The 27,927-nt window shown below is 39.2% G+C and overlaps 1 protein-coding gene across 2 annotated transcripts in view; it reads left to right on the top strand.

Annotated features, from left to right (window-relative positions):
• Window positions 1-27,927, top strand: part of LOC145985901 (neural cell adhesion molecule 1-like) — a 227,626-nt gene that overhangs the window by 92,470 nt on the left and 107,229 nt on the right. For both annotated transcript variants that reach the window (XM_083120040.1, XM_083120039.1), the window contains exon 2: window positions 27,589-27,797. In XM_083120040.1, the coding sequence (XP_082976166.1) occupies window positions 27,589-27,797 (209 nt within the window). The remainder of the gene's footprint in view (window positions 1-27,588; window positions 27,798-27,927) is intronic.

The following is a 27,927-nucleotide window of genomic DNA, read 5'->3' as shown; positions in this document are numbered from 1 at the left end:
AAACCTTTATATATATATATTTATTTTGACCCAGGTTCCGATTGTGTAATTTTTATATCAACTTGATGCACACTTGTATTTTGTATGAATTGAATTTTTTTCACATCTATAAGTACATATAGAACAATTTTTTCTGCTTACCTACTGCTTTTGTCGGGCAGAACTATTTTTTCCATCTCATTCCTGTTAATAATGATTTGTGTGTGTGTGTGTGTGTGTGTGTGTGTGTTTTTGTGTTTGTGTTTGTTTGTTTGTTTGTTTGTTTATATTGCATAGTAGTTGTGGTGTGTGTATGTTTATATTGTGTTATAGTTGTGATGTGTTTGTGTGTGTCTTGTGTAGTAGTTATGCTGTCTGATGTGTTTGTGTTCGTCTTGTGTAGTAATTGTGCTGTCTAATATGTTTGTGTTTGTCTTGTGTAGTAGTTCCTCCATTCATATTGGGGGTTAGGCGTAGAGCTGACAACTCTGCACTGTAAAAAGACATGTCAAGAAACAGAAATATAAGGCCATGGATGTTCCCAAGGTAAAATATTCCGGAGGTAAAATAGTCCCCCGTTCGGATCTCCGGGTGGGGACTACTTTGGGAGGTCCCTGGACTAAGGATAAGATCTTCATTAGGAATAAGGATATTAAATTAGGCACCTGGAATGTTCTGAGCCTTTACCGGCCTGGGGCATTTCAGTGTACAGTTAATGAGATAGTGAAGTATAAATTAGATGTAGTAGCTGTCCAGGAAGTTAGGTGGCCAGGAGAAGGGAATTGTAAAACTAAAAATTATACTTTTTTCTATGGTGGTACTGAAAATCATAATTTTGGAACAGGCTTTTTCATAAATAATAGAATTATCTCGGCTCTTAAAACAGTAGAATTTATTAATGATAGGATATCATATGCAGTTTTACAGGGTAGGTGGTGTAAAATTATTTTAATAAACATACATGCACCAACGGAAGATAAAGATGATAATAATAAAGATGATTTTTATACAGAGTTAGAACAGGTCTTTGATAAATTTTCTCAGTATGATATGAAAATTCTGTTAGGTGACTGTAATGCACAGATTGGCAAAGAAGAGACATTTAAACCCACGATTGGTAAAGAAAGTCTTCATGAATTAAGTAATGATAATGGTATAAGATTGATTACTTTTGCAACCTCAAAGAATTTAATTGTGAAAAGTACCACTTTTAAACATAAAGATATCCATAAATATACCTGGTCTTCTCCAGATGGTAAAACTCATAATCAGATAGATCATATTCTCATTGATAAGAGAAGGCATACTAGTATAATTGACGTTCGTACACATAGAGGTGCTGACTGTGCCAGTGACCATTATTTAGTAATTGCTAAATTAAGAGAAAGACTCTCAGTGATAAATCATAAGCAACAAAATCTAAAAGTTATAAAATTTGATACAGGAAAGTTTGTTGATGAAAGAATTAAGAAAGATTACCAAATTAAACTGTCAAATAGATTTGATGTTTTGCAGGATTTAAATGATGATGAAAATATAAATGAAACAGACGTAAATAAGAATTGGGAGCACATACGTAATGCAATAGAATCAGCAGCTAAAGAAAGTATAGGATACCATAAACCAAAAAAAAGTAAGCCGTGGTTTGATAATGAATGTCATAATCTAATAGAAATAAGAAATCAGGCTAGACTTAGATGGTTAAATAACTCGGATGATACAAATCTAAGCAATTATAATATAATAAAGCGAGAAGTTAACCGCACGTTTAGAAGTAAAAAAAGAGATTACTTGAAAAGCAAAATTGACGAAATTGAAACAAACAGCAAAAATAGAAATATCAGAGATTTATATAAAGGTGTAAATGAATTTAGAAAGGGGTGGCAACCTAAAGTAAACTTGATAAAAGATAAAGACGGTGATTTTCTAGCTGACCCATGCGATATTCTAAATAGATGGAAGAACTACTTTAATGACCTTTTAAATGTCCATGTAGGAGATAAATCAGAAGTAAATGAAGTCCACACAGCAGAACCTTTAGTTCCAGAACCTAACTTGACTGAAGTTAAAGATGCTATTAAAAGGCTAAAGAATAACAAAGCACCTGGCATTGATTTAATACCAGCTGAGTTAATTAAATATGGTGGAAATTCATTAATATGTGAAATTCATAAATTAATTTGTTTAATATGGAATAAAGAAGAAATCCCTCAACAGTGGAAAGAATCCATAATTGTTCCTGTGTTTAAAAAAGGTGATAAAATGAACTGCAATAATTACCGTGGAATTTCTCTACTCTCAACAACATACAAAATATTGTCTAACATTATTTTAACAAGACTAACCCCATATGCTAATGAAATTATAGGGGATTATCAATGTGGATTTAAACGTAACAGATCAACTACAGATCAAATTTTTCACATCAGACAGACACTTGAAAAAAAGTGGGAATATAATCAAAATGTCCATCAGCTATTCATTGATTTCAAAAAAGCATATGATTCGGTCAAAAGAGATAAATTATATAATATATTAGTAGAGTTTGGAATACCTAAGAAGCTTGTTAGTATGATAAAAATATGCACCAGTGAAACAGAAAGTAAAATTCGTGTGGGTAATAATATGTCTGACAAATTTACAATTCATGATGGGTTAAAACAAGGAGATGCATTATCTCCATTGCTCTTTAATTTTGCCTTAGAATATGCTGTTAGGAAGGTAAAAGAAACTAAAGAAGGACTAAAATTAAATGGTGTGACTCAGTTGTTAGCATATGCAGATGATGTAGACTTACTGGGGGATGATGTGAATACAATTAAGAATAATGCTAAAATATTTTTCAAAACTGCTAAAGAGATAGGTTTGGAAGTTAACAAAGACAAAACTAAATATATGCTTACAGGCCGAAACCAAGTGTTAGGTAATAATCAAAATCTAATTATTGATAACAACTCGTTTGAACCAGTTTCCAAATTCAAATACTTAGGAGTAATATTAACAAATGAAAATTCTATTAAAGAGGAAATAAAAAGTAGGCTTAATTCAGGAAATGCATGTTACTTCTCTCTTCATAAATTTTTGTCTTCTCGTTTAATATCTAAGAAACTAAAAGTTAAAATATACAAAACAGTAATTTTGCCTGTAGTATTATATGGGTGTGAAACTTGGTCCCTTACATTGAAAGAGGAACATACATTGAGAGTATTTCAAAATAAAATCCTTAGGAAAATCTTTGGACCTAAAAGGGATGAGGAGACAGGTGAGTGGAGAAGGTTACATAATTTAGAACTACATAATTTATACTCATGTCCAGATATTATTAGAATAATTAAATCAAGAAGACTTAGGTGGGCAGGCCATGTGGCACGAATGGGAGAGGAAAGAGGAGTTTACAGGATTCTTGTTGGGAAACCAGATGGTAAGAGACCTGTAGGAAGGCCAAGACGAAGATGGAGGGATAACGTTGAGATGGACCTAAAGGAAATCGGTAGGGATGGAAAAGAGTATATAGAACTTGCTCAAGATAGGAACAGATGGAAGGCCTGTGTTGCTGCAGCCATGAACCTTCGGGTTTAAGAAGGCTAGAGAGTTAGTTAGTTAGTTCATCAGTGTGATAGGCAACTATCATTTGAGTATTATAAAAATTTATGATTTGTTGGATGAGGAAAAATAAGTTTTAAAGTCATACTTACATACAGGAACAAGTACTTATATTCAGTTCATATAATGCATGCACCAGCTGGTTTGTTCTTTGCTCAAGTGTTAATTTGAACCGGATTCAAGTATAGAATAATAGGTTGTACTGAGGTACCTTTTAACAATTAGGTAAAGTAACCTGATGGGGAGTTATACACTAGTATTGAAAGGTGATGTCAAATCTCATGGAAAATAACAAATTTATGTTGAAATGAATCTTGGATATTGTTCTCAGTTTAAATGTATTTTTAACATATTCACAACAGAATAAATAGTTTGAACGTCTGTTAGAGTTACATTTCACCATAATATTAGATCACAGTATCTAGTTATCAACCATGCATGTGATTTAACCATGAGATTCCTTTTCAGGTGAGGATAACTATAGGTGCTAGACGGAAATTGCACTTTTTTGTATAATTAGTTGATCAGGTTGAATTTTATTTGATTCACCTATCGCTAATAGGGAATTTCAGTATTTGTACACCAGTCATGGTTGAACCTTTTATGGCATGTCAATTACCACTTATACTTAATGTTCATAAAGTCTAGCTCTGGTTTGAATCAAGTTTGCGTCAAAACAGAGAATCACTAGTATATGTTCCTTATCTAGCTGGAGTAACGCATAAGGTACAGGGTGATTAATAAATAAAGAGACCAAATTTAGATTATGTAGGTACACTTTATTCTTAAGTGTTGTGTTGAACGTTTTCTTCTTTTCGGTTGCAAGGATTCGTTTTTTGAGATTCAGAATAGACGCCAAAGGTACTGCACGGTAGCCAAATGAGAGTGAGTTGGAATTGGGTCGTATATGTATAAGGAAAGCATACTCTTAAGTGGGGTAGTGACTAAATTCTCACGAGGCTGTTAGGATTGGGCATCCCTGTTCAGGCAGACTGTGATTAAAATCTCGAAACCGTTTGTGTCTCATAGTACTCTCAGGGATCGTTAAAAGCTGTAGGTCCAGTACCCTATTAATCTATCTACGCATAACGTGAATTTGAAAAGTCAAATGAGGCAGGCTGTTTAACTGTTGATTTCTCAAATTTGGATTTTTTCAGCTTGTGTGGATCCCGTTTTTATATACTTCTGTAAAAATAATTTTGCATAAGTATCAACTTTGTTCGGATTTCTCGAACGAATCAAGGTAGGAAGACTAAACAATATCATTTGAAAATAGTGTAAAATTGTTCAACAAACAGTTGTTCAAATAGTTGCATGGCTAGGATGGACATGCACGAGTTGCACACGGGTGAACGGACTATTAGAAATTTACAGAACTTAACATAGCAAATAATGGAAATTGCAACAGACACTTTGCCTGCTTATTGCATCTGGCCTCTGTTGCAGGTTGCGTCTTAAAATCTAACTTTCCTGATGGAACCTTCTTATCTCTCTAGAGAGGGACATCTGTCTTAATGAAATTGAAGCTTAAGTAAATTTCCCCTCTAAATTTCCTTAATGCTTCGAACGTAAAGGAGTCCAGAGGCCAGTCTTTTCTCTTGAGACCTTCGAGGTGACTGAGTAGGAAACTAAAGATGCAGGAGTTGGAAGTAAACCCGGGCTCTGTTTCATATCTCTGATGACACATCCATTAAGTGCACTTTCGGTACTCTCCTCTATGTTCACTAATGCAATCTGGCGACTGCCGAGGAGTAGTGGCTAGTGTATCTTGCTGCAAAACCTTATGTCGTGCGCTCAATTCTTTCCCTTCTGCACTGGTCAAGAACACCGAAGGAATCTATACTCTGTTCCTGGAATCTGTGGAACAAGGCCGCGCATAACTGTTGAGAAGGGGGGGAAACGAGTTGGCAGAGCAAAGCACGTTTTCATTGGTCGAGCCCTCTAGTGTCACCACTTGCGCAGGAACTTGTTTTCCTTCGCTCGCTAAAGACATTCCTCGGACACAATATAGGCGACTGGGTAGCATGACAGTATCGTATTCAGGATGTTACGGATTCAAAAACGAGTATTTTGGTTGTCCTGATGGATTAATACGTCGTTTATCTTAGTCAATCCAGGCACTTGCTGGTTTGTACACTCCTGTTACGATATAGTGGCATATGCTTCAACTGCTTAACCCTATGAAGAGTACAGTCAGAAAAAGTAGTTTGTGGGCCACGTGAACGAAGATATCGTAACATCTTAAAGCCTGTTGTCTATGCAACCCAAATAACAAAATTATCGCTTAGGTTTGCCTGGTGAACCTGGCTTCTCGGGAACGATTGAGTATTGACAGCACCGTGAGTCATACCCCCAGCCCAGCCATAACAAACAACAGCTGGGTGCCGTGAGGCCTCCAAAAAAAGTTTCAAATATTCGTTTCTTAACAACAACTTCTCGTAAGGAAATGTTCTCTTTACTGATATTAATTAGAGTCATTGTCAAGAAAGTTCACTGAAATGGTGGTTTTCATCAAATCATCATCGCGCAACACACATGCTGTCAATTAGTACTTCACAAATTATAAGACGAATCGATATTCATTAGTCCCAACTTTGAATTTTGTGTAATGCATGTATCATCATGTCCTATCATCCTTCTCATAACTTCATTAATCATCCTCATCGCCTTAGTTGACGCAAGTGCTAAGAAAGCAATATAAAATAAGCAAAATTAAGAAATAAATAAATGACATTTTCAGCGATTTCACGCAGCAACTCAGTTGCATGTAGAAATAGTAATTTAATTGGGAACCAAGGGCCCCCTTGTTCTGCTGTATTTACATTTTCCCTCCACTTTGCCTGCCGCGGTTAACCTGATGTTGATTAATGCAACATTAATTAAAACAACCAACCAACGAAACAATCCACAAAGTGCACCAAAGCGGCGCACATTATGAATAGGTATACTATGTGATATTCTTCTAATTTAGAATTTAGTAATAAAATGGGATTTGGAATCCAGTTAAGTGGTTGCATGGTTCATGCACATCAATTACAGTATGTAATCGCGATATCATCAAATTGTACGAAGCGTGTCTACACCTACGTAAAGTGATGGAATATGTAGGGCAAAGCCAGAGCTTTAATATCAAATTTGGTTTGTTATTGTTTTTATTAGTAATTGCCTAATTTTTCTTCCTCTGAAATTAAATTATTTATGACTACGATTTATGATTACGTTAAACACATGAATGAACATACACAATGAACCCATTTTGGTCTGGACTCGAACTCGGAACCTTGTTCGGCAAGAAATACAAATTCTCAACAAGGCGTGAGTGTTTCATTAAGTTGTTCCTCTACTTCCGTCATTTTATCACTAATGTATTTCTTTAATATACAAAAATAAATCTCAACTACCTAAAAATAAATGTTATACAGTAATATATTTTCACATCAATATGTCTTTTGACGGTTAGAGTGTGAGTGTGAAGTCGCATCTGTTTTTTTTTTAAATTGTTCTTTGTGTTTCGTGTGTAGTTAAATATAGGAAAAATTCTTGTGGAATGATTAGGGCTGTAAGAATTCCGACCATGACGGACTGGTTAGCACAGTGCGCTACGATGTCTGATGTCCTGGGTTCGAATCCCGCCGTCTGTATAGATGTTCTTTGTGAGTGCCCCTTCATGAATTTCATCATATCACTCATCCTCGTCGTCGCGATTAACAAAAGGTGACAGATAAACGACGCTAAATAAGAAAATAAAAAGGGGCTATAAGAAGCATTCTTATTTCCGGACATTTTAGAGTTGTGTCTGGAGTCCGGAAGAAATTTGAAAGAAATTACAAATGTCTTATATTTTGTGCATCACGTAACTTCAAATTAGATGGAGAAACAGAAAATCTGAGGGAAGTCTGAGCTTTCCTCGGAGAAGTATGCTTAAAACAAAGAGTGTGCACGATTGCTACTGGATGTTTGGAAATAGAAAATTCCAATCCCAGCTCAGAAATTACTTTCCGATTTTCTAGATCCGGAAAAGTCCGGATGTGTGTATAAAAATGCTTACTTTGTGAAGTTTTATCGATACTACGTATAAGTGTCTGTAATTTGTTCGAAGTAACAAGTTTCATTCTAGAAATTACATAAGCTGTATTTCTTGGAGAAATAAGGCACAGAATTCTGGTTTTCCCCAGTGTATAGTAGCTTTTTACATTTCAATAACCAAGAACTTTTCTACTTTGTTTACGAAATTGTGAACTTTTTCCTTCAAAATTCATGGATTGTTTACCCTTCCTGGCCTCGACGGTGCATACACAAGTTGAAATCAATTTTGGCCGTGCAATTAATTAGCAGTTGGGGAATTTTGAACTCAACAGTTAACTTAAACATTAAATTTTGAGCTGAAGATGTGTTATATTCTCGTTAGATGCATTCTATGTCCTATAGCTCTTTCCAGTTCTTACGGCGGGCGCTCTAGAAGCTGGCAGGGGAAGTGGGGAGCGGGGAAGCGACTAATCGAGCACGATAAGAAACGTAGCGGCCAGTAGAACGAGTTTCACGTAGTGCTTTTCCCGGCCGCGTCGTGTCTCTCGGCGCCACTGCTGTTGTCTGGTTGGTCAGTTGCATAATCCCAACTCCACACTTCCCCTGCCAGCTTCTAGAACGCCCGCCGTAAGAACTGAAAATAGCTATAGTAACCTATTATATTTACTGAAAATGCGTTCATGTCCAACATTTTGAGACAATATGTTCTACGTCTTGCTGAAGAGTTATCTGACAGCCCTATGTATGATGAAAACTGTTTTTACTCAATTTGTAATATACGTAATTTAATCTAGCATTTTCTTCAACTTCTATTTCCTTGTTATTACCTCCAATGCTTACACAACTTTTTCTTCGTGCTTGACCTTTGGGTTCAGAAATGCTTACAACACACCCATCACCCGCGTGTAAATAGCAGGCAATAACACTCTGGAGAAATACCATAACGTATACAAGTTGTTTACCACCTTAAGAACATATTAGAATGTTAGCTTGATATAACTCTGGATTGGTTCAATATTATCAGCAAACGGGGGAAAAATACCTGTTTTATACGCACACTGGAACGAGCACAGGCCTGCTGTGAGTCACTCTGACAGTGAAGATCACTGAACGAAGGGGGTGTATCACGTGGGTGCTTGCTACAAACACACGCCTTATCTCTGCTCATATCAAGCAAACACGGAAATCTCCGTTACTCTTCTTTCGCCAGACTAATGGTGAACATTTACAGGAACATAAGGAGTAACCACTGTTATTTTTTTAAAAAAGAGATTTACCTACGTTTCGGAGGCTGAATCTGCCTCCGTCTTCAGGGTAGCTTGTAGTCGTTAGGTCACATAAATGGTTGCCTAGGAGGATTATTCTTGGTGGCCTAGGCTCCACCATTTATGTGACCTAACGACTACACGCTACCCTGAAGACGGAGGCAGATTCAACCTCCGAAACATAGGTTAATGTCTTTTTTAAAAATAACAATGGTTAAAAGTCCAAAAAACTAGAATGAATAAATCACCACTGATTAGCTACAAAGAAGAACGTAAGGAGTAGTATCTTATTCTATTGGAATTAGATTGCGTGACGTTTAAAATATATCATAACAAAGTGTAAATCTCTTTTGTGACCTACACTGAACTTATGTTAAAGTTTCATTAATTAACATGTGAAAGCGGAAATTTAGAGATCCTTCTTCTTCTTTACGATTTCTAAACAACCGAAGAGTGTGGTGAACGTGAAATTACTTATTGTTCGCATCAACGATATGTCTTGCAGTCATTACAGGTATACATCGCAGAAGACGTTTCTATCAAATATACAAATGGTCTCTAATCAAAAAACCTATTACATCACAGGAAGTGATTTTTAAGACAATTCTACCACATAACCAATCTTCAGATTGATTCCAAGGTTCTGCTTTGGTTATTTTGCGTCGCATTTTTATCCCTTGCGATAATCGCGACGATAAAGATGATGATTGATGATACGCATGCAATGCTACATCTAAGCCTCAGCAGGTTTCGAACCTGGATCCTCTGGCTTTGTAGAGAGTTACGTTCTTTTATTATCATTTGGTGCTCTAACTCCACTTTATGCACAGTAAGACTAATCGGGACTGCATCTACAGTTTAAAGTGCGATCCGAACCACTATGTGCCTCCACCGGGTATCGAACCCGGGACTCCTTGATTACAAGGCCATGCCGCTACTACTGCGTCGCCATCAGGAAGGCTAAGAGAGAGAGAGAGAGAGAGAGAGAGAGAGAGTTACGGTGACTACTCTAATGAAGAATTGAAAGTAGCAGAACGACTAAGCTATTCTTTAGTCAATATTGGGATTGTTAATGAATATTATGAATGTCAGTTCAAATTGAAAAAAAAAAACTACGAAATTTCCAGAGTGCGTTACAAATCGTTAATACTTCTCTTTCCACACATTACTTTGCTACTCGATATTTGAATGATAAGATGTAGAAAGTGCTACATTTTCAGTGTGTGGAATTGAGATTTATTTCTGATACGAAGAATCGGAGAATGGAGTAGTGGGACAAGGATCACCTGACATGTTTGAATTAAAAAATCCCTCCCCGCACACACACACACAGGATATCGGCCTTTGTTCTTATAACAAAATGTAACATGTATGAATTGCATCAAAATAAATTGGAGCTAAATTGGAGCCTATTCACATCCCTACGGAACTTGGAAGAAAGTCCACGTAGAGATTGGAAAGTTATGTTCCGACAAAATCGGGATGTATAGTAAATTGAAAAGCAAAGTGCTAACTTGTGCTTTGAACCAAGCCATAAAGGCGTGTAGTGGGTGTGGAGATAAGGGCGCTTTTTTGATCAGGCCAAAGGTGAGGATCATGTGATCAACACCACGCCCCTGGCCGCCTTTACGTCCCTGAGTTTCCTCCAGGTACCCACTTTATACGACGCTGGGTGGGCGCTTGAACCGCTTGAACAGATTGACAAAATCCCGATTCTCCCCCTTCGATGATCGAACCCAGATCTCTCGCATGGTAATAAAACGCCCTCACGACTCAGGTACTGTGGCACATCTATGTAATTAAGGCAATATTTTTTTTAGCGTTTCGTTCAACGCTTTTAGGCGAATTATTTTCGGACATATAACGTGTAGCTCTTGTCGGTTCTGCGACCTGCCTTGAGAAAAGGCGATTTTATGACGAAAAACATTCCACCTGACAAGTCACGTGACTTTCCTACATTTCCTGTGTCTGTTGGCTACTGCATGAAAGACGAGGTGCTCTTGAGACAGACAGAATCACCCAATCACCTAAAGGTGCAATGTGTGTTGCCTACCCTTCCGGCATTATTTACTGCCATTAAAGTCTTATGGGGAAGAACTTTTTTCCACAACTGTACCTCTTTATATGGACAGGAGTGTACAATGACAGTCATTCTATCCATGATACAACTTTCATGCCATGTTCTTACTAATTGCATTTGTAACCAGCCGCTGTATTCTGGAGTAGCCACGGTGGTCTAGTCGGTAGGTTGCCACGCGGGACAACCGGATTCGATTCATGGGGTGGGTGATCTAAATTTTTCCGTCCTTGTCCTGGCATGAAGCGGATATGGGGGTCCCCCAGGCTCAAAATCAATGGGTACCTTGGGGTAACCCTGGGGGGGAAGGAGGCCGGAGCGTGGTGCTGATCACATCCCCTCCAAAATTGTAGAGATCGAGAATGTGTGTAAAGCTACCCCCCACATCCCCTAAATGTGCCTTCATGACACGGTGCTAATGCACGGGGAGCTTTAACTTACCAGCTACTGCATATGGAAACAAATGCTTAGGTAGTATGTGTTGAGACGACGTGTTGACAAATCAAACGGGAGCCTTCGTTAGTTTCTTTCTTCAGTTCATCAGTCAGTAGCCCTCGTCATAAGTTACGAACTGTAATTCGATTGTATTTAAAGTATGTAATTTTAATGTTTTTCCGTGTTGGATTTTCAGCCTGTAGTTTTGTACCCTTAAGGTTATTTTCTAGTTTTTATAGTGCTTGGTTCATGTAGGCTTTTATTTCCTTAAGAACATTTTGCAACATTGTAACACCTGGGATTTCAATTAAAGGAAATCCCCTCCCCTCTCCTTCACATTGATACGGGTGCAAATAGCCTGTAGAGCTGACGCACCCATATAAATTATAACACGCTCAACTTCTCGCCTAAAGAGGCAAAGAATGAAGGAGAATAAGTACGTACAAATGCACACATGGAGAGGCTCAGTTCCCTTTGCAATTCTATGTAGCTTCAGGCTGTTGTTCCTGAAACCCCGCCATTGTATTTCGCTTCTGACCTATTTTCGTACCATCATAATTCCAGGCACCATCATTCTCTTTCACATTAGGCGCCTTCTTTGAGACATGCACTTTCTCTACCCTGTGGGGCTATGCAAAATCACAATAAAGCAGGAACATCTTTCAAATACGAGCCTCCTTTGTTGTTTCTTACAGGGTTTAATCTAATTTTCACCTTCGCCAATTGTTGCCTCGCTCTCTGCCACTCAGAACACACGCCCTTGGGCGGAAAGCACCGTAACATGAGAGATTTGCTTATATATCCTAATGAGACGCAACCAGCATAGACTCTGGCACGGCTCGTTGCATACGCCTTAAGGATATAATTTGCACGTACCTTCCTCCACCTCGCTAACGTTTATAAAGCTTCAGCTCCGTCCGTAATGAAACTGCTGTTGCCTGCCTCGCGAATTTTACGCATCGCAGGATCCTCTCTGAGCCAAAATTAACAAACATTTGTTTAATTGTATTATATTTGGTAGTTTTTTTTTAATCGTTCTACTTCAAAAAAATTATCTCGACGCTCTCAAAATTGACGAATACAACGACAGAAGCACTTTGACATATTCAGGATTCAATCTCACGACAACGTGGATTCTCCCTGTACAGTCACGGATACTTCTGGTTTGTGACAAACCTATATACTTGCAATGGAATTACTACAACTCAAAAGTGTCCGTGACTGTACGTCCGCCTTGCCCTGAAGTGGGAGCTTATACTGTCCCGGGAATCTGTGGAGCAAGGTCAGGCGTAACAGTAGCGAAGGGGAGGAAGCGACTGTGTGGAACGAAACAGTACTCACTTCTGCTTTCTCTCGTTCATTGTTCGAGCCCTCTCGAGTCACTCCTTGCGCAGACACCTGTTTTACTTCACTCGCTCTAGAGATTCGCGGGATCGAGTATAGTACGTATTATGAACAGGGAAAGCACAGGGGATAAATTAATATCTTTGCACTTTCAATAATTGAATCGGATTGAGGAATTCTGAAGAATATCAGATGTGTAAACTTAGGCCTACTGTGTTTCCAAAGCGAGTGGAATTTTCGTACAATAATCATTACATGAATGCGGAAAATACAAGATTTCAGCAACTTTGAATTTATTACACACCTCCTCTCATGTTAAGAAATTTTAACTCTCTGTAGCTGGTAATGCAAGAAACATGAAACTGGGACTTGATGTTAGTATCGTATTGACCTTGCTCGCCGCGCCTACCCACCCGCTGGTTGACCAATTAACAAGTGGATAGCCTGGATTTACGTCAAGGCATAAACTCCACAATTTAATTCCCTTGTTACGATTTACACAATCCAATGTACATGTGCGTCTACTTTTATGCAGAGAGCCACCACAGTGCATCGTTGCAATAGCGGGACCAGCACAAAATGAGTCCCCGCGGGGTCGGACTTCGTGGAACCAGACAGAATTGATTTCAGTTTAATCAAATTGCGTACTTAACAACAGTACAACGATTAACTCTGTGAATTGCAAATGCATGAACTTGCACTCCCTGTCCCCACGTCTCTCCATTTTGTCCTCTCTCCGTCTGGATGCTGCATTGTGTTCTCTACTTTTAAATATTTCTGTCTTCCTCTCCTCTCCCCTGTCTTAATCCTCTCTTATGCGCATTTTACGTCCTGTTTTCTTATTTTACGGCTCTTCATTTCTACATCAATTTCTTTCTTTAGTCGTCTTCCTCTTACTTTACACTTTTTTCTCTTTACGCCACTTCCTGTTAATTTACGCCACTTACTATACGCCACTTCCTCTTTTTTTTACTCCACTTCCTCTTGCTTTACTCTTATACATCTTATCTTGCTATCCTCCTCTTACTTTGACCCTCTTCTTAATGTATTCGTACCTATTTCTCGTGGTTTCCCATTCTTTTTAGTCTTCAACTGTTTTTCTCGCTCCGTCTCTTCCGCTCTTTCTCAATATACCACATCCCCTTTCTTACTTTCCACGTCTCTTCCTCCTTTCCTTCTCACTACGTCTCATCCCATTTTTCTCACCTCGCCTCTTCCCCTTTTTCTCACCTCGCCTCTTTCCCTTTTATTCTCACCTCGGCTCTTCCCCTTTCTTTCTCACCACGCTTCTTCCCCTTTCTTTCTCACCACGCCTATTCCTTTTTCCTTCTTACCACTCCTCTTCCCCTTTCCTTCTCACCACGCCTCTTCTCCTTTCCTTCTCACCACGCCTCTTCCCCTTTCCTTCTCAACACGCCTCTTCCCCATTCCTTCTCACCACGCCTCTTCCCCTTTCATTCTCACCACGCCTCTTCCCCTTTCATTCTCAACACGCCTCTTTCCCTTTCACTCTCAACACGCTACTTCCCCTTTATTCTCAACACCCCTCTTCCTCTTTTATTCTCAACACACCACTTCCCCTTTTATTCTCAACACCCCTCTTCCTCTTTCATTCTCACCACGCCTTATATTTTCTTTCTCACAACGCCTCTTACAATTTATCACTACTTTTTTCGCCTCTTTCACACTACTTTTCTTGGACTCTATTTCTCACTACTTTTCTTGGACTCTGTTTCTCACTACGATTCTTGGACTCTGTTTCTCAGTACGATTCTTGGACTCTGTTTCTCAGTACGATTCTTGGACACTGTTTCTCAGTACGATTCTTGGACTCTGTTTCTCACTACGATTCTTGGACTCTGTTTCTCAATACGATTCTTGGACTCTGTTTCTCACTACTATTCTTGGACTTTGATTCTCGCTACGATCTTCGTCTCTTTCTCGCTACGTTTCTACGTCTCCTTTTTCGCTACTTTTCTACGTCTCCTTTTCTCGCTCTGTTTCTACGTCTCCTTTCCTCTCTACGTTTCTACGTCTCTCTTTCTCGCTAGGTTTCTTCGTCTCTCTCACATTACATTACTTCGCCTTTATCACATTACGTTCCTTCTCGTCTCTCTCTCACTATATTTCTTCTTGCCTCTCTCTCTTTCTCAATCTCTGTTTCTCCTAGATTCTTTCTCACTTTCACTTCTTACTCCCATATCTCACCTTACTTCTTACCCATCTTTCTCTCTATCCGCCTTTACCTTTCAATTCGCCTGTTTCTCCTATCTTGCTGTGTACCTTTCCTTTTCTGCCTCTATCTCTCAGCGAGTGTTTTCCATGTTTGAGCACCGGCATATCCGTAGGAAATTCTGTTCAAAGATTGGCACGAATTTAACTTCATCTTCCAGCGAGCCTCTTTGCTGTTAATATGCATGCGATGTCACGTCTTCCAATTAAACTTTAATCTTCTCCCGCAACCAGCCAGTCTCGCGGTCATTTGGTTTAAGCTTAGAGCGCCGTAAATATGAGCCATGCAAAGTTTTCCCACGTAGCATTTCGCCCAGCCTCTCTCAAGCCAATACGCCGTAAGACCCTCTACATTGACTACAGCGAAAATGATCAATGGATATTGGCCAAGTTTGGTATATCCTCTTTACCGTTTCTCATAACTGTTGTTACTTACAGATAAGAAAAAATGTTATACAATTTACAAATGTTAAAACTAGATTCGTTTCCTACCTTATATCTAAAATTCTGCCTATTTTGATGTTACATGACACCTTTCTATTAAATAAAATTAACTTGATTTCAAGATGGCCACTTATTGATAACATATCTTAAGAAATGTTTCTTCTTCTCGTATCAATTGTCAGGACATTGGTTCGTATTTATCAGTACAGTAATAGACAACCTTGCATAATTCAGGACAGCACATGACTATAAAACCAAGATTTGTTTATGGAGGAAGAGTACAAGAAATGCATGACAAGATCAAATGTACATACCTAGGTATCTGTATCTGATTATATAACTTCTCCAACAGAACCGATAAATGCATATTGCTAAAACGAAAGGAAAGATTTAGGCCTTGAAGTACCGAGAGGTGGCAGCAGCAAAAAAATGGTATAAATCGAGGTTGGAACCACGTCAATCACATGCCAGACATCAGAAGAGGAATGTAAAATTATATTAGAAAGTTTTTAAGTGAACTGAGTAACTCAGTTGGGTTAATTTCAGATAAATGAATAGCGTATTCCAGGCTTGATCATGTATCTTGCACTAGTGGAGACCAGCAGACCTGGCGAGCTTCCCACCTGCACACTGAACCTTAAGGCCAGTTAGTAGCAAAGGACAAGGGTAAGAGGTAAAAACAAATACTACGGGGGAAGTCTCTCTCTTTTACACGGAACGCGACCGACGAAGCCTCCTGCCTGGCTGACTCCTTCCCTTTCAGTCCATGTAGCAACGCTTCAGCACCGATGCTTGCTCTGCAGTCCACACTTTCATATGATAGCGCCCCTTTCACAAAAAATGAGGGTTGACCATGTGTCGTGTAATCTGACGATTAATTGACGATTTGAGAGAGTTAGCCGCTGGTAATTAGACACGCAACGATATCAAAGTTTGTTTCCCGTTATTTATATTTATTTGAACTGAGGTCAACTGTATGCCCTGGACAAGGGTTAGGGCATGTCTTCAACTTATTCTGTATGAAAATCGCTAACATACACTGGGCTTTCTAAACTATTGGGTGTTCAGTTGCTTTGGCAATAGTGTTTCTGGTGTTGCTGATGACACATTCACGGGAAATTTGGCAACGTACTTGAGCGAATGAGTGCTTTAATGCAGAATAAATCCACCGTGGATGTTGCCGAACGCGCAACAAAAGGATGTTTTCGGGGCGTTTCAGATGAAAAGGCTATCACGAAACCACATCATTAGCGAGTATCGTGTAACACGACACAAAATGAGGTTTGCAGTTTCTATCAAAGGTAGGTAGGAACACAACACGCAAACAATTACCTAAGTACTGAAGTTTCCTTTCATGTCCACCGTCAACCTTCTGGCACAGAGAAACCCGAAGATGTAGAGAGCTTTTTTACAACCTTAGCTTGTATCAACGGTGTGGCGATTTGTTTGTTGTTATTTCGAGTAACTTTTTTGCAACTTTTGGCTAACCACAAAGATGAGGACAAGTGATGATATGGTGGAATTGATGAAGGGACACGTCCATTTCCAGGCCAGGATTCGAACCCGTTACCCCCGGCGTCATAGCGCGCTGTGCATGTGTGGCGATTTTTGTCTTTAAAAACGGTGTAGTTTTAGTTCTGATCTTCCTATTAGTATATAAATCAGTGACTGAGATTTCAAAAAATATATTCTATTATCTTATTAAGGCCCTGTCATCAACATTGTTTTTGTTAAGGAGCTCGTCTCCGTGCTACGTGAATGATAAAAATAACCAATAAAAAATCAATAAATCTGTCTTTCCCCTCCTTCTCTCCCCCCTCCTATCTCAAACTTTACCCATCCCTTTCCCTTCACCTCTTTTCACTTTTCTATTTCTTGCTAGTTCATTATCTCATTCTTCCTTTGTCAGTTCCTGTATTTTATCTTCTTCCATCTCTTTCTTTCGTCCTATGTTCGGTTCTCTTTATTTGTTTGTGTGAGTGTGTGTGTGCGTGAAAGATTAGCTATGTCCTTGCATTTTTCATAACGTATTTTACAAATGTATTATAAAAGGAACAGGAAATGACTAGACGTGAAAAAAGAAATTTATATAATTGCTACTCATAATGAAACACCCCATAATTAATCTAAAAACCAGATTTCGAATATATTTGCCTTGTCAGCACTTCTCAAAATGTACGTACCTCGTTTAATAACGACCATATAGCATATCTAAATCAGCATTACAAGCAAGAAACTATTAGCTCGGAAAAAATGGAATTTAATCCTTACACATAATAGTGGAGAAAAATAAGCCAACGTGTAGATTGTCCCATCTACCTCTGGTACGCCAGGAAGCAGAGGACATCAGCAAGAGCAACGCTGTACGTAAGGGAGTTAGGATGCTTGGGTGCGGCCCATAATGTTGGGAAGAGACTTGTATTGGTCCCAAGAGAACCGAAAGGCCTTCCGCTAACCCCTCCTTTTCCCTCCTTCAGAAGCAAAACTTTGACCCAACTTGTATTGGGGGGATCCTCTGAAATAGTAAAAAGAGCTGGGAAAGCTTCAACCGAAAGATCCTTCCGTCTCCACCTTGTCTCTAAGAGATCTTCAATCCTTACTCCATATCTCTCTCTCTCACTTTTTATTTACGTTCCTCAATTTCCCTTTCCGTCTATTACTGGCCTTCTCATTTTTCTTATTTTTCGTCCATTACTATCCTTCTCATTTTTCGTCCATTACTTTTTTTTTCATAATTTTCGTCCATTACTTTTTCATAATTTTCGTCCATTACTTTCTTAATGTTCGTCCTTTACTTTTTTAATTTTCGTCTGTTACTTTCTTTCTCCATTTTCGTCGGCAACTTTTTTTTTTATTTTCGTCCGTCTCTTTCTCCATTTTCGCCCGTTACTTCCTTTCTCCATTTTCGCCCTTTTCTTCCTTTCTCCATTTTCACCCGTTACTTCCCTTCTCCATTTTCGTCCGTTACTTCCCTTCTCCATTTTCGTCCGTTACTTTCTTTCTCCATTTTCGCCCGTTACTTCCTTTCTCCATTTTCGCCCATTACTTTCCTTCTCCATTTTCGCCCGTTACTTTCTTTCTCCATTTTCGTCCGTTACTTTCTTTCTCCATTTCCGGCCGTTGCTTCCTTTCTCCATTTTCGCCCGTTACTTCCTTTCTCCATTTTCGCCCGTTACTTTCTTTCTACATTTTCGACCGTTACTTTCATTGTCCATTTTCGTCCGTAAAAAAAAGGTAAAAGGTAAAGTGCTCCCCTGTGCATTGCAACACGCTATGAAGGAGTATAGGGGGTGTGGGGGTAACGCCCCACACTTTCTTGATCCGGTCGTGAATGGGGTGATGTGATCAGCATCACGCCCCTGACCGCCTTTACCCCCCAGGGTTTCCCCCAGGTACCCATGTTATTCGACGCTGGGTGGGCGCCGGGGCCGCTTCCATCGTTAGAAAAGTACCCGGATTTGAACCGGCCGTGGATCGAACCCGGGACCTTTAGCATGGTAGTCAGACGCGTTACCGACTGAACCACCGCGGCCATTTTCGTCCGTTACTTTCTCAATTTTTGTCAGTTGCTTTCGTTCTCCCTTTTCGTCTATTACTTTCTTCCTTTTTATCTATTACTTTCTCCCTTTTCATCTATTACTTTCTCTCTTTCTGTCCATTACTTTCTCCCTTTTGTCCATTACATTCTCCATTTCCGCCCATTAGCTTTTCTCAGTTATCGTCGATCACTTTCTATCTCCCCATTCCGCCGATAATTCTTTCTCTAATTTATTACATCGATCATTCTATCTCTCTCCGTCGTACTCTTCCTCTCTCCCTTCTCCGTCTCTGGCACAATACTAAGTTTATATACTTTAGAAAAACATACGCTTTTTATAGTGAACATACTCGCTCGCACAGAGCAGTAACTAATGGAAAACTTTGCATGATTTTTCCCGTCCGGCAAAACCTCACCCACTCTACCCACTCCAGGATGCAACATAGCCACACTTACCCACACTCAGGTGTGAAATCGAGCCCAATCTTTGAAAGGGGGGGAGGGAGGGATAAAAGGTTATAATAGGCTTCTCCATTGCTCTGATTTATAGTCGTTGGTTTTTAGAAAGTCCGACTGTATATTAGACCATGCTCTAAAACTCCCTTGTAAAGCACGGAGATTTGGTCAGCTTTTTAAAACTAGCACGACAATTTATCATGTTTAAAATGGTCTGGTCCTTTTATGGCCACTGTATGACCAATCTTTTCGGCTTATTAAACGAACGAAGAAGCATAAAAGCATAGGGAGCGGGAAATTTATAGAGCTTTACATAAGCGTACAGGAACGGAATATATAAAAAAAGGTACAATCTTTTCCCCTTTACCGTTGCCTCTTTTTTCAGTAGAAAAAAACCCTCCCTTCTGCCTGTTCTTGTCGCAAATAAGTAATAAAGTCCGGACTGATCCTGGGTTCGTAGAAAGAGAGGAGGAATCTCTGCGCCACTTAACCATTTGCCGCAGATAGAACACGTATGTTCCGCAGTGGATATGATACGTTCCCCTCCCCTTCCTTTTCGCGCACATGTGCCCGTGAATAAATGCATGGATTTGAATTTTCAAGTGAGGCCTGCTTTCGGCCTCGAGTCGGAAAAGTAAATATCGGAATTGTTCGGTCATATATTTCAGTCTCCGCATTCATCCTCCTCTCACCCCCGCCTCCTTCCGAAGAGCCTGACTTTGTTACCAGATACCGGCACAAAAGCTTGTTCCATTTGTTCAGGCTAATGGAGGGTGAAGATTTGAGGAGTCGCCGTAAAAAAATATATTGAGTCATTAATCGGCGGCGAATGGACAAATTGTATCGGCATAAAGAGAGAAGTCGTTTTAATTGATGTCGGCTCGTTTGAAGCAACCGTGCGCGCATCGTTGACTTCGAAATAACGTGGGCGAAGCTCTGAATATCAAGTTATGGTACGGAGCTGATGACAGTAGCGTTCGGGTGGGTTCAGGGTGGATGAGAAATTTTGAGGTCGGCTCAGCTTACCTGGTCATGCCGTCTAACATTTTCCTTTCCCTATTTTCTTCGTCTCTTGCTTTACCGCTCTTACTATTGTTTTTCCTTTGCTCTTCCCTTCTTTCAATTTTCTCTTTCTCCATTACTATATTCCCTTTCTCTATTTAATGTTTCCTGCTTTTCTATCTCTCTCTCTTGCTTCACCTTCTCTCTTCTCTATATTACTATCTCTGTCTTCCCAATTTTCTCAATCCCATCTTTTTTCCTTTCTCTATTTTACTTTCATTTTTCTTGTTTCTCCATTTCCTTGTATCCTGCTTCACCTCTCGTCCTCTTTACATTACTATGTCTCTCCTTCTTTCCAATTTTATCTGTCTTCTCTTTCACTATCTACTTACCTATTTTTCCCCACTGTTTCTCTGTCTCCAATGCTTCATCTTTCTTTCCTTTTTATCCATTACTCAATCTTTCCAATTTTCTCTTCGTCTATATCATTACTTTCTTCTCTCTCTACTTCTTTTCCCTCTGTTTCTATATTTTTATCTTGATTTTAGTCTCTCGTTCTCTCTCTCGGTTCAACGATAGTTGTTACTCTCTATTTATTCAAAGATAATAGTAATCGTAACTTGCTACGTTGGCATAGCAAATAGCATAGTGACCACTGTTGTTCAATTTCGAGATGAGGTAAATCGTGTCATGGTGCAGATATGACATTGGTAGAGTGTAGCTCAATTAGTATGACCATAAAATGGTCTTTAAGCAAACTTTACATTTTGTAATTTGTAACACATAAGCATCAGCAAGTTGTTTCATTTGGGCACATTCAACTTTCGGGATTGTCCTTACAATACCCTTGAAATAAAACTTTTTCCGGATTGAGTCCTATTTAAAAGCCGACATAAAATACGTATATTTTGTTTCACGATTGTCAAGGTTTTTTTTAACGTGTCGCCGGTGGTCGAGGGTGTTAAGTGGTCGATTTTCTTACTTGGTCACTAAAGTTTCCGAGTTCGAATCCCGGCCTGGCCATGATGTTATGTGACCCATCACTTTCATCATACCATCACCCATCCTTATCGTCGCGGGTAGACGAAAGTGGAAGAAATACGACGCTAAATGACAAAAAATCAATTCAATGAATGCAATATTGCGAGTTTCATGAAGACGAATACAACGATATCGTCTTCGAAGGTTGTGATTTTGATCCCGCCGTGGTCGTTACTTGTGTATTACCCTTCATTCATTTGATGTATTCTTCATTCATCCTAATCGTCGTGATTAACCAAGAAAGGCGACATAGAATAAGCAAAATTCAAAAGATACGCCACACACAGTGTTGAACTAAAACTACTTTGTGAGCACATATTCCAAAGTTTCCCCTCTGGATTTGTAGGTATGACAGAGGTTCATCTCAGTCTTGGAACTATACCCTATCTTTCCGAAACTTTGAGTCCACATCCATACAGCAACATCCCAGAAACCACAGGTGCAGATTTCTTAGCGCATACGTCGTTCGAAAAACTCAATGCTTTACGAGTGGAGAAACGCATACCATGCATTTTCTCGAGATCGAAGCCTGAACGCAAGCGCTGTTATCAAGCATCTAACATATCGTAATAGCATGGAGAAAATTCATTTTTATAGCCGCGATCCTCAAAAGCAATGACACGGAATCATATCAATTTCATCGAAGATAACTGGAAAACTTTCGCATCTATTTGACGATATTTCGAAGGCATTCGATTATGTTTTGCTCCTCTTTGACTCGGAAGTTGTTTGACGATTCCCAGGGCGCAAATAGAGCCTCTATCGAAACAAACCCTCAAGTTACCGTGACATTGCTCCCCCAGGTTTTTCCATGCATAATTCCTCATCCGACCCTTCTCATCTTATCATGTCTTCCCCCGGCGATGGAGGGGAAAGGAGGGAAAGGGGCTGTTACTCGCCCAACCTCCAGCAGTTGCATAAATGTCTAATTCACCGTAAGGACTCCCCAGGCGAAAACGATGCACTTGCCTCCTCTCTCAGCGTTGTGATATCGCCCTGCTATGATTGCAAGCTTTCAGCATTACTAGACAATGTGGGAACGTTCTACAAAATGCTGTACTGAAAGTCCTTTGTGGGTAACAAAAGGTCGAAGCAAAGTATATTAATCGTGTTACGAGTACAAATATGTATAACAACGTGGAGACTTATGTTGGTGAAAATAACACTAAACACGATGATTTTCAGGTAAACATCCGGGTTCTACCTAACCTGGGCATTGACTTTCTTTCATCGATTTCATTGAACTCCATCGTCGCAATTAGCCAAAAAGTGGCAAAAACGGCGAAAGATTAACTATTTTGAAACTGTAATAACTGTGTGAATCTTTGAAAATATTATTGCCCGGTTGAAGCCACGAATGTTTATTTCGCTCAATAGTTGAATCCTCACCGTGGTAGTTAACCTCTGGAGTTACATAAAACAATCGCAATGTTAGATAATAAGTTGCAATCCCGTTTGCATGTTCATAGGTCATTATTTGATTCAGATCTTCATAATGACCGGAATTGTGTCCACGTGCATGTGTGTGTGTGTAAGTGAGAGAGAGAGAGAGAGAGAGAGAGAGAGAGAGACTTCACAGCGAGATACGATCTACGGAAATAGATTTTCCATCGAAATCAAAATCTGAAGTTACATTATACTAAAAATGTTTGCCTACATAGCATTGTGAAGTGGTGCATTATCGTGAAGAAGAATGTAGCGCTCGCTACCTTGAGGCATTCAGGAATAATATGCATTTGTTATTACAATATACTATCTTGTCATTATTCTATGATTGGTGAAATAACATTTAGGCTTACCAAGTACCTACCCTTCTGTAAGACTAGACTCTTCCTTGTTAAATCATCATATGTTACTATTTTCAAAATTTTGCAGTGTTTATAACCTTGTCTGCTGAAAGTGTAGCACCTAATGCTTGCTTTAAACGCTTTGCTTAAAAATGTTTCTCTATTACGTGTATATTTAATTATATACAACACACAATGATTCGCATACTGAATGAGAAGGCATATGGAGCCAACCAGCTTTACTGAGCAGTAAAATACCGGTTCAGGCATTTGATTTAAATACGTAGACGTAGTTTAGCATCCCTGTGCAAGTTGTTTCATGTTTCAGTGTAATCTTCTTAATGAGACGCCTGTCAGCAAGAATCTAAAACTTTATTATTATCTCCCCTAAATCTAACAGCTCATTTGTTCAGTTGAATTAAATTTAATATTACAAAAATAAGGTCTTCAATTTTTATCATTCTATCCTCCTCAGTGTTTAAGGGTAAATAACTCGTATTTGGATTACTGTGAGTCATGTACTTGAAAATTGCAAAGTTTCTCATTAACTTTGAACTAATATTTGAGGGGAAGATTAAAGTGTATCTTAAAGGGAACAGACCAGAGTTGGAAATCCGAAGAGATGATTAAGAAGGATAGAGGTTTTGAAAATGATAGCTTTTGCATAACGGAAGAATAGCATGTTCTGCGCGTGTGTAAAGGGTCCTGCTACTTGAATGCAAAACAGTGGATAAGAACATTTCTGAAGTCTATCCGCTCCGAACCTTTGTTTGTTCGGAAATAGTAGAATTTACGTGCTGTTTACCTCTACATGAGAAGCCGGAATGACACGAGGATAACCGAAATGACACGAGATGGAGGTTGAAGGTTCTGCGAACGAAAGAAAAAAGTATTCTCTAGAAATCACCTGACTTCTGGCATGGAAATTCCATATGCTGCGTTTCGATGCTCTCTTTAGTGGGAGTTGCATTTGATTTCATAAAAAGCCAATAACGGGAATATCTTCTCAGCTGCGCGCCGCTCCTTAGTGGACGATAAGCAGATTTTCTTTATCTATGGTTATGGAGATTACTAGTGTGAAACAATTTTGTAAGTCCTGGTTTTGGGTAATCCAGTTATTTATTGGGAAGCAATATTGTTATTGTGCTGGACAGCATAGCAGAATAATTTTAAATATTTTGATTATTTCATTTAGAAATACGGATAATTTTAATCTAAACTACTGATTCTTCCAATTAATTTAAACAAGGTGACATTCATACTCTAGTTACATGTTGTGTTGATTGGTAAACTAAGAAAAGTTTTCCTGATAAAGAAGGATAAATGGTTTAACAATAACAATAACTGTCTAAATTTATATTATTTAGCGTTACTTTTCTGCACTTGTGCCTAATCACGACGGTTAGAATGAATGATTACAAGAAATTGATGGACAATCAGGATCATAAGTTATTTAAGATTTTTTTTCGCAAAGCATAGCCTAACCGAATTGGGATAATTTGCATACGTGTTGCTCCACCCGCTTCGTTGGTTAGAACAGAAAAGCTTTCCCCCATCTATCTCGAAATTAGACCAAGCATCCCCCATCTAGAGATTTGTACTTGGAGAATTGTGTGCAATCAAAGGAGAACGCTCATGTTCGATCCGGAACTCGATTCAGAAACCTTCATTTGGGTCACTAGCAGTCAAAAGTTATTAAAATACAGACGGAAATTGAATCAGTTGAGTTGGCAACAATGTAGAGAATACGTAGGAAAAGTTTATAATCTTTCTTAGCTAGAGCTATACTGCTTAACAAGTTTCCATTTTATTGATAATGATATTAATATCCGAAACAAGAAGTTTCCGAATTCCTTCCATAGCATTTGAATTTAACTCAGGCAAAATCTGTAGTTTCTCCTTTAATATACTTTACAATACTTGTTCAGAAACTAAACATTTTCTTGCAAATTTTAGCCATAATGATATGGTATCTTCTCTTATATTCGCGAAATACCTGCTTCTATTCTGCTCATAGTCTTACATTAAATATAAACTTATGACATACTTCAGAAACTAGGAAATCTTGTAGGATTCAGCAAGCGTTACAAAATGCATGAATCTCTGCAATGTAGTCTAGTAAGCGTTTCCATAGAAACTCATTAAAATGCCGATCTATAACCACATGAAAGGAAATAGCATTGTAGAAAGCGTGATTGCATAATGAATGAACCAACAGTTGCTGTAAAACCCACATGCTATGCGCTAGTACAGAAGTATGGTTTTGTTCCCAAGTCTGGTTTCAGACGCTAATGAGTTAAGGTCCCACGCCAATTCAGAAGAGAAGGGAAATTGATTAAGTCATCCACAATGTCACCTCTCATCTTACAGGTTTATACTTTCAAACATATACCATCTACAACGTTAGCTATATATTCTTGTTTTGTGTATCTTCTTCTATATACGTATATACAAATGGATGTATGTATCTGTGTGTATGTTTGTTCCGGCATAACTTTCGAACGCCTGGAGCGATTTCAACCAAACTTGGTACACGTATGACTTGCAATCTGGAAAGAAATACTGTGGGGGTAAGCCATCCCTGGCACCCCTAGGGGTGGGGTGGGAAGGGGTTGACATGTAAAAATAATCGAAAACGACCGATTACTGTGGAATCTATAGTTTTAAGGGTCGATAAGATGAATAGTGACACTACGAATGTCATTCAAACCCCTGGCACACCTAGGAGTGGGGGTGGGAAGGGAGTGGCATGTGGCAGTCTATTAAGTACAGCGGAGTGGATTTTACATCGTCATGTTTCTCCCACGGACAACTTTAATAGAAGATTGGGATAAATAAATACCCGGGCAACGCCGTGCAATCAGCTAGTTTAATATAAAATATAAGGCTAGCGTGAAGTTCAATAATTTAGAGAACTCTTGACGCTTCGATGATTGAGCCCGTTGAGTTATGTACTTGTGATTAAGCAACTGAAAGTCCCAGATTCGAATCTTGGTGCTGTTTCATCAGCTTCGTGTAATAAATCAGAGTCATCGTCACGTATAGACCGGTGCATAGTGCTGGTACATAGTTGAAATTCCGCCGAATATTATGCTATTATTTACTTTCATATTTCCCAGATATTTTTTTTCCTTCTGTAAATATGGTTAGTAAATCGATAATTCTACTCTTATACGAGCGAGTCAAATCGCTTCGTCTAATGATTTTGCAATCTGTGCCAATGACGCAAGGAAATTGAAAGACTGTTTCCTACACTGCAATGTACAGCGGGTCATTCGTTACTGCGTGTTAAACAATGGGCGATCCATGGTGAATTCTCTGAGGTTATCTTGTTGCGGGACAATACTAAGCCGCATACAGCTAATGTGCAAACTCGAGCTAAGTTTTCCGTGGCGGAGTGAATATCTCAGCGCACAAGGGGTCCCAGTTTCGAATCTGGGTATGCGCACGAGCCTTCTTTGTGAGTGTCCCTTCATCATTTTCATCATGTCATCCTCAACTTCGCGATTAGCCAAAAGTGGCAGAAAAGGGAAGTAAAATAAGCCTAATGAAACAATCTAGACTCTCTTTTTGGAATCTCTGCAACAAGGCCGCGCATAAAGGTAGAGAAGAGGAGGAAGCGAGTGGGCGGAGCGAAGCAATACACGCTGCTGCAAAAGGTGGTAGCTGCAGTCGCTTTTCTTAGTACACGCAATCCCGTTCCTTCGCACGTGTTCATTCATCGAGTCCTCTCGAGTCACTACTTTGCGCAAAAAACTTGCTTTCGTTCGCTCGATCCAGAGATTTCGAGACAGAGTATAGCAAAGTTTAATTGGTAAACCTTGTAACATCCCCCATACAGTCCGGACATTTCGCCATGTGTTTGGTGAACTAAAGAGGAAGCTGAAAGATTGCAGTTAGGATTCGGGTAAGGACGCACAGAAATCCTAATCCAACTACCAAAGGATTCCTATGAGAGTTGAATAATTAGGCTTCTTACACAGGGGGACAAGTGTCTTAATTTCTAACATATAAAAATTGTTTTCCATCTAACATTTTTATTGACTCCCATTTGACACACCCTCTGTCACATAACATGTTTCAATACTTATTTTTCAAGAAAATGACTATAGTAAATTCAATGGGGGGGAGTAAGCCCGCCTCCACGCGCACACATTCGAGGGTATGAGCTTATTGTCCTGGTTCCAGGGCATCAGTTGCTCCGAATGTAACGGTTCCCCCAAGTATATTTTCTCTATTTATTACAATTTAATTGCATTTTATAATAAGTATAATAATAAATTACAATGCTATATATGACTATAGAAATTATCAAATTTGCAATTTAAAAATTCTAACAATTTTCCATCATTGTTTCAGCTTCGACGTGAGAGGTCGACCGTTCAGCACGGCTCGCCATTGGTCAGACAGCAATGCATTTGGACCAAGGGCGTATTTCAGGACGATCTCCGAACCAGCGCATATGACGTTGGAGACGGTGCAAGCTCAGGACGAAGGCGTGTACAGATGCAGGGTGGACTTTCGGAACTCGCCAACAAGAAACTTCCAAATCAACCTCACAGTAATAGGTAAGTTGTCATACGTATAGATATCTCAGGAACCTGTAGAGCTAGATACTAATATTTGAAAGATTGTATCTACCGAATGTTCTGTTGGGAGGATACATACCGTGGTGCATGACTTGCCAGTAATGTTCGA

The sequence above is a fragment of the Lepisma saccharinum genome, chromosome 3 (genome assembly GCF_977018435.1).
Source record: "Lepisma saccharinum chromosome 3, izLepSacc3.1, whole genome shotgun sequence".
Taxonomy (NCBI): Eukaryota; Metazoa; Arthropoda; class Insecta; order Zygentoma; family Lepismatidae; genus Lepisma; species Lepisma saccharinum.
The sequence above is the reverse complement of the archived record's forward strand: the minus strand, read 5'-3'. Positions and strand labels throughout refer to the sequence as shown.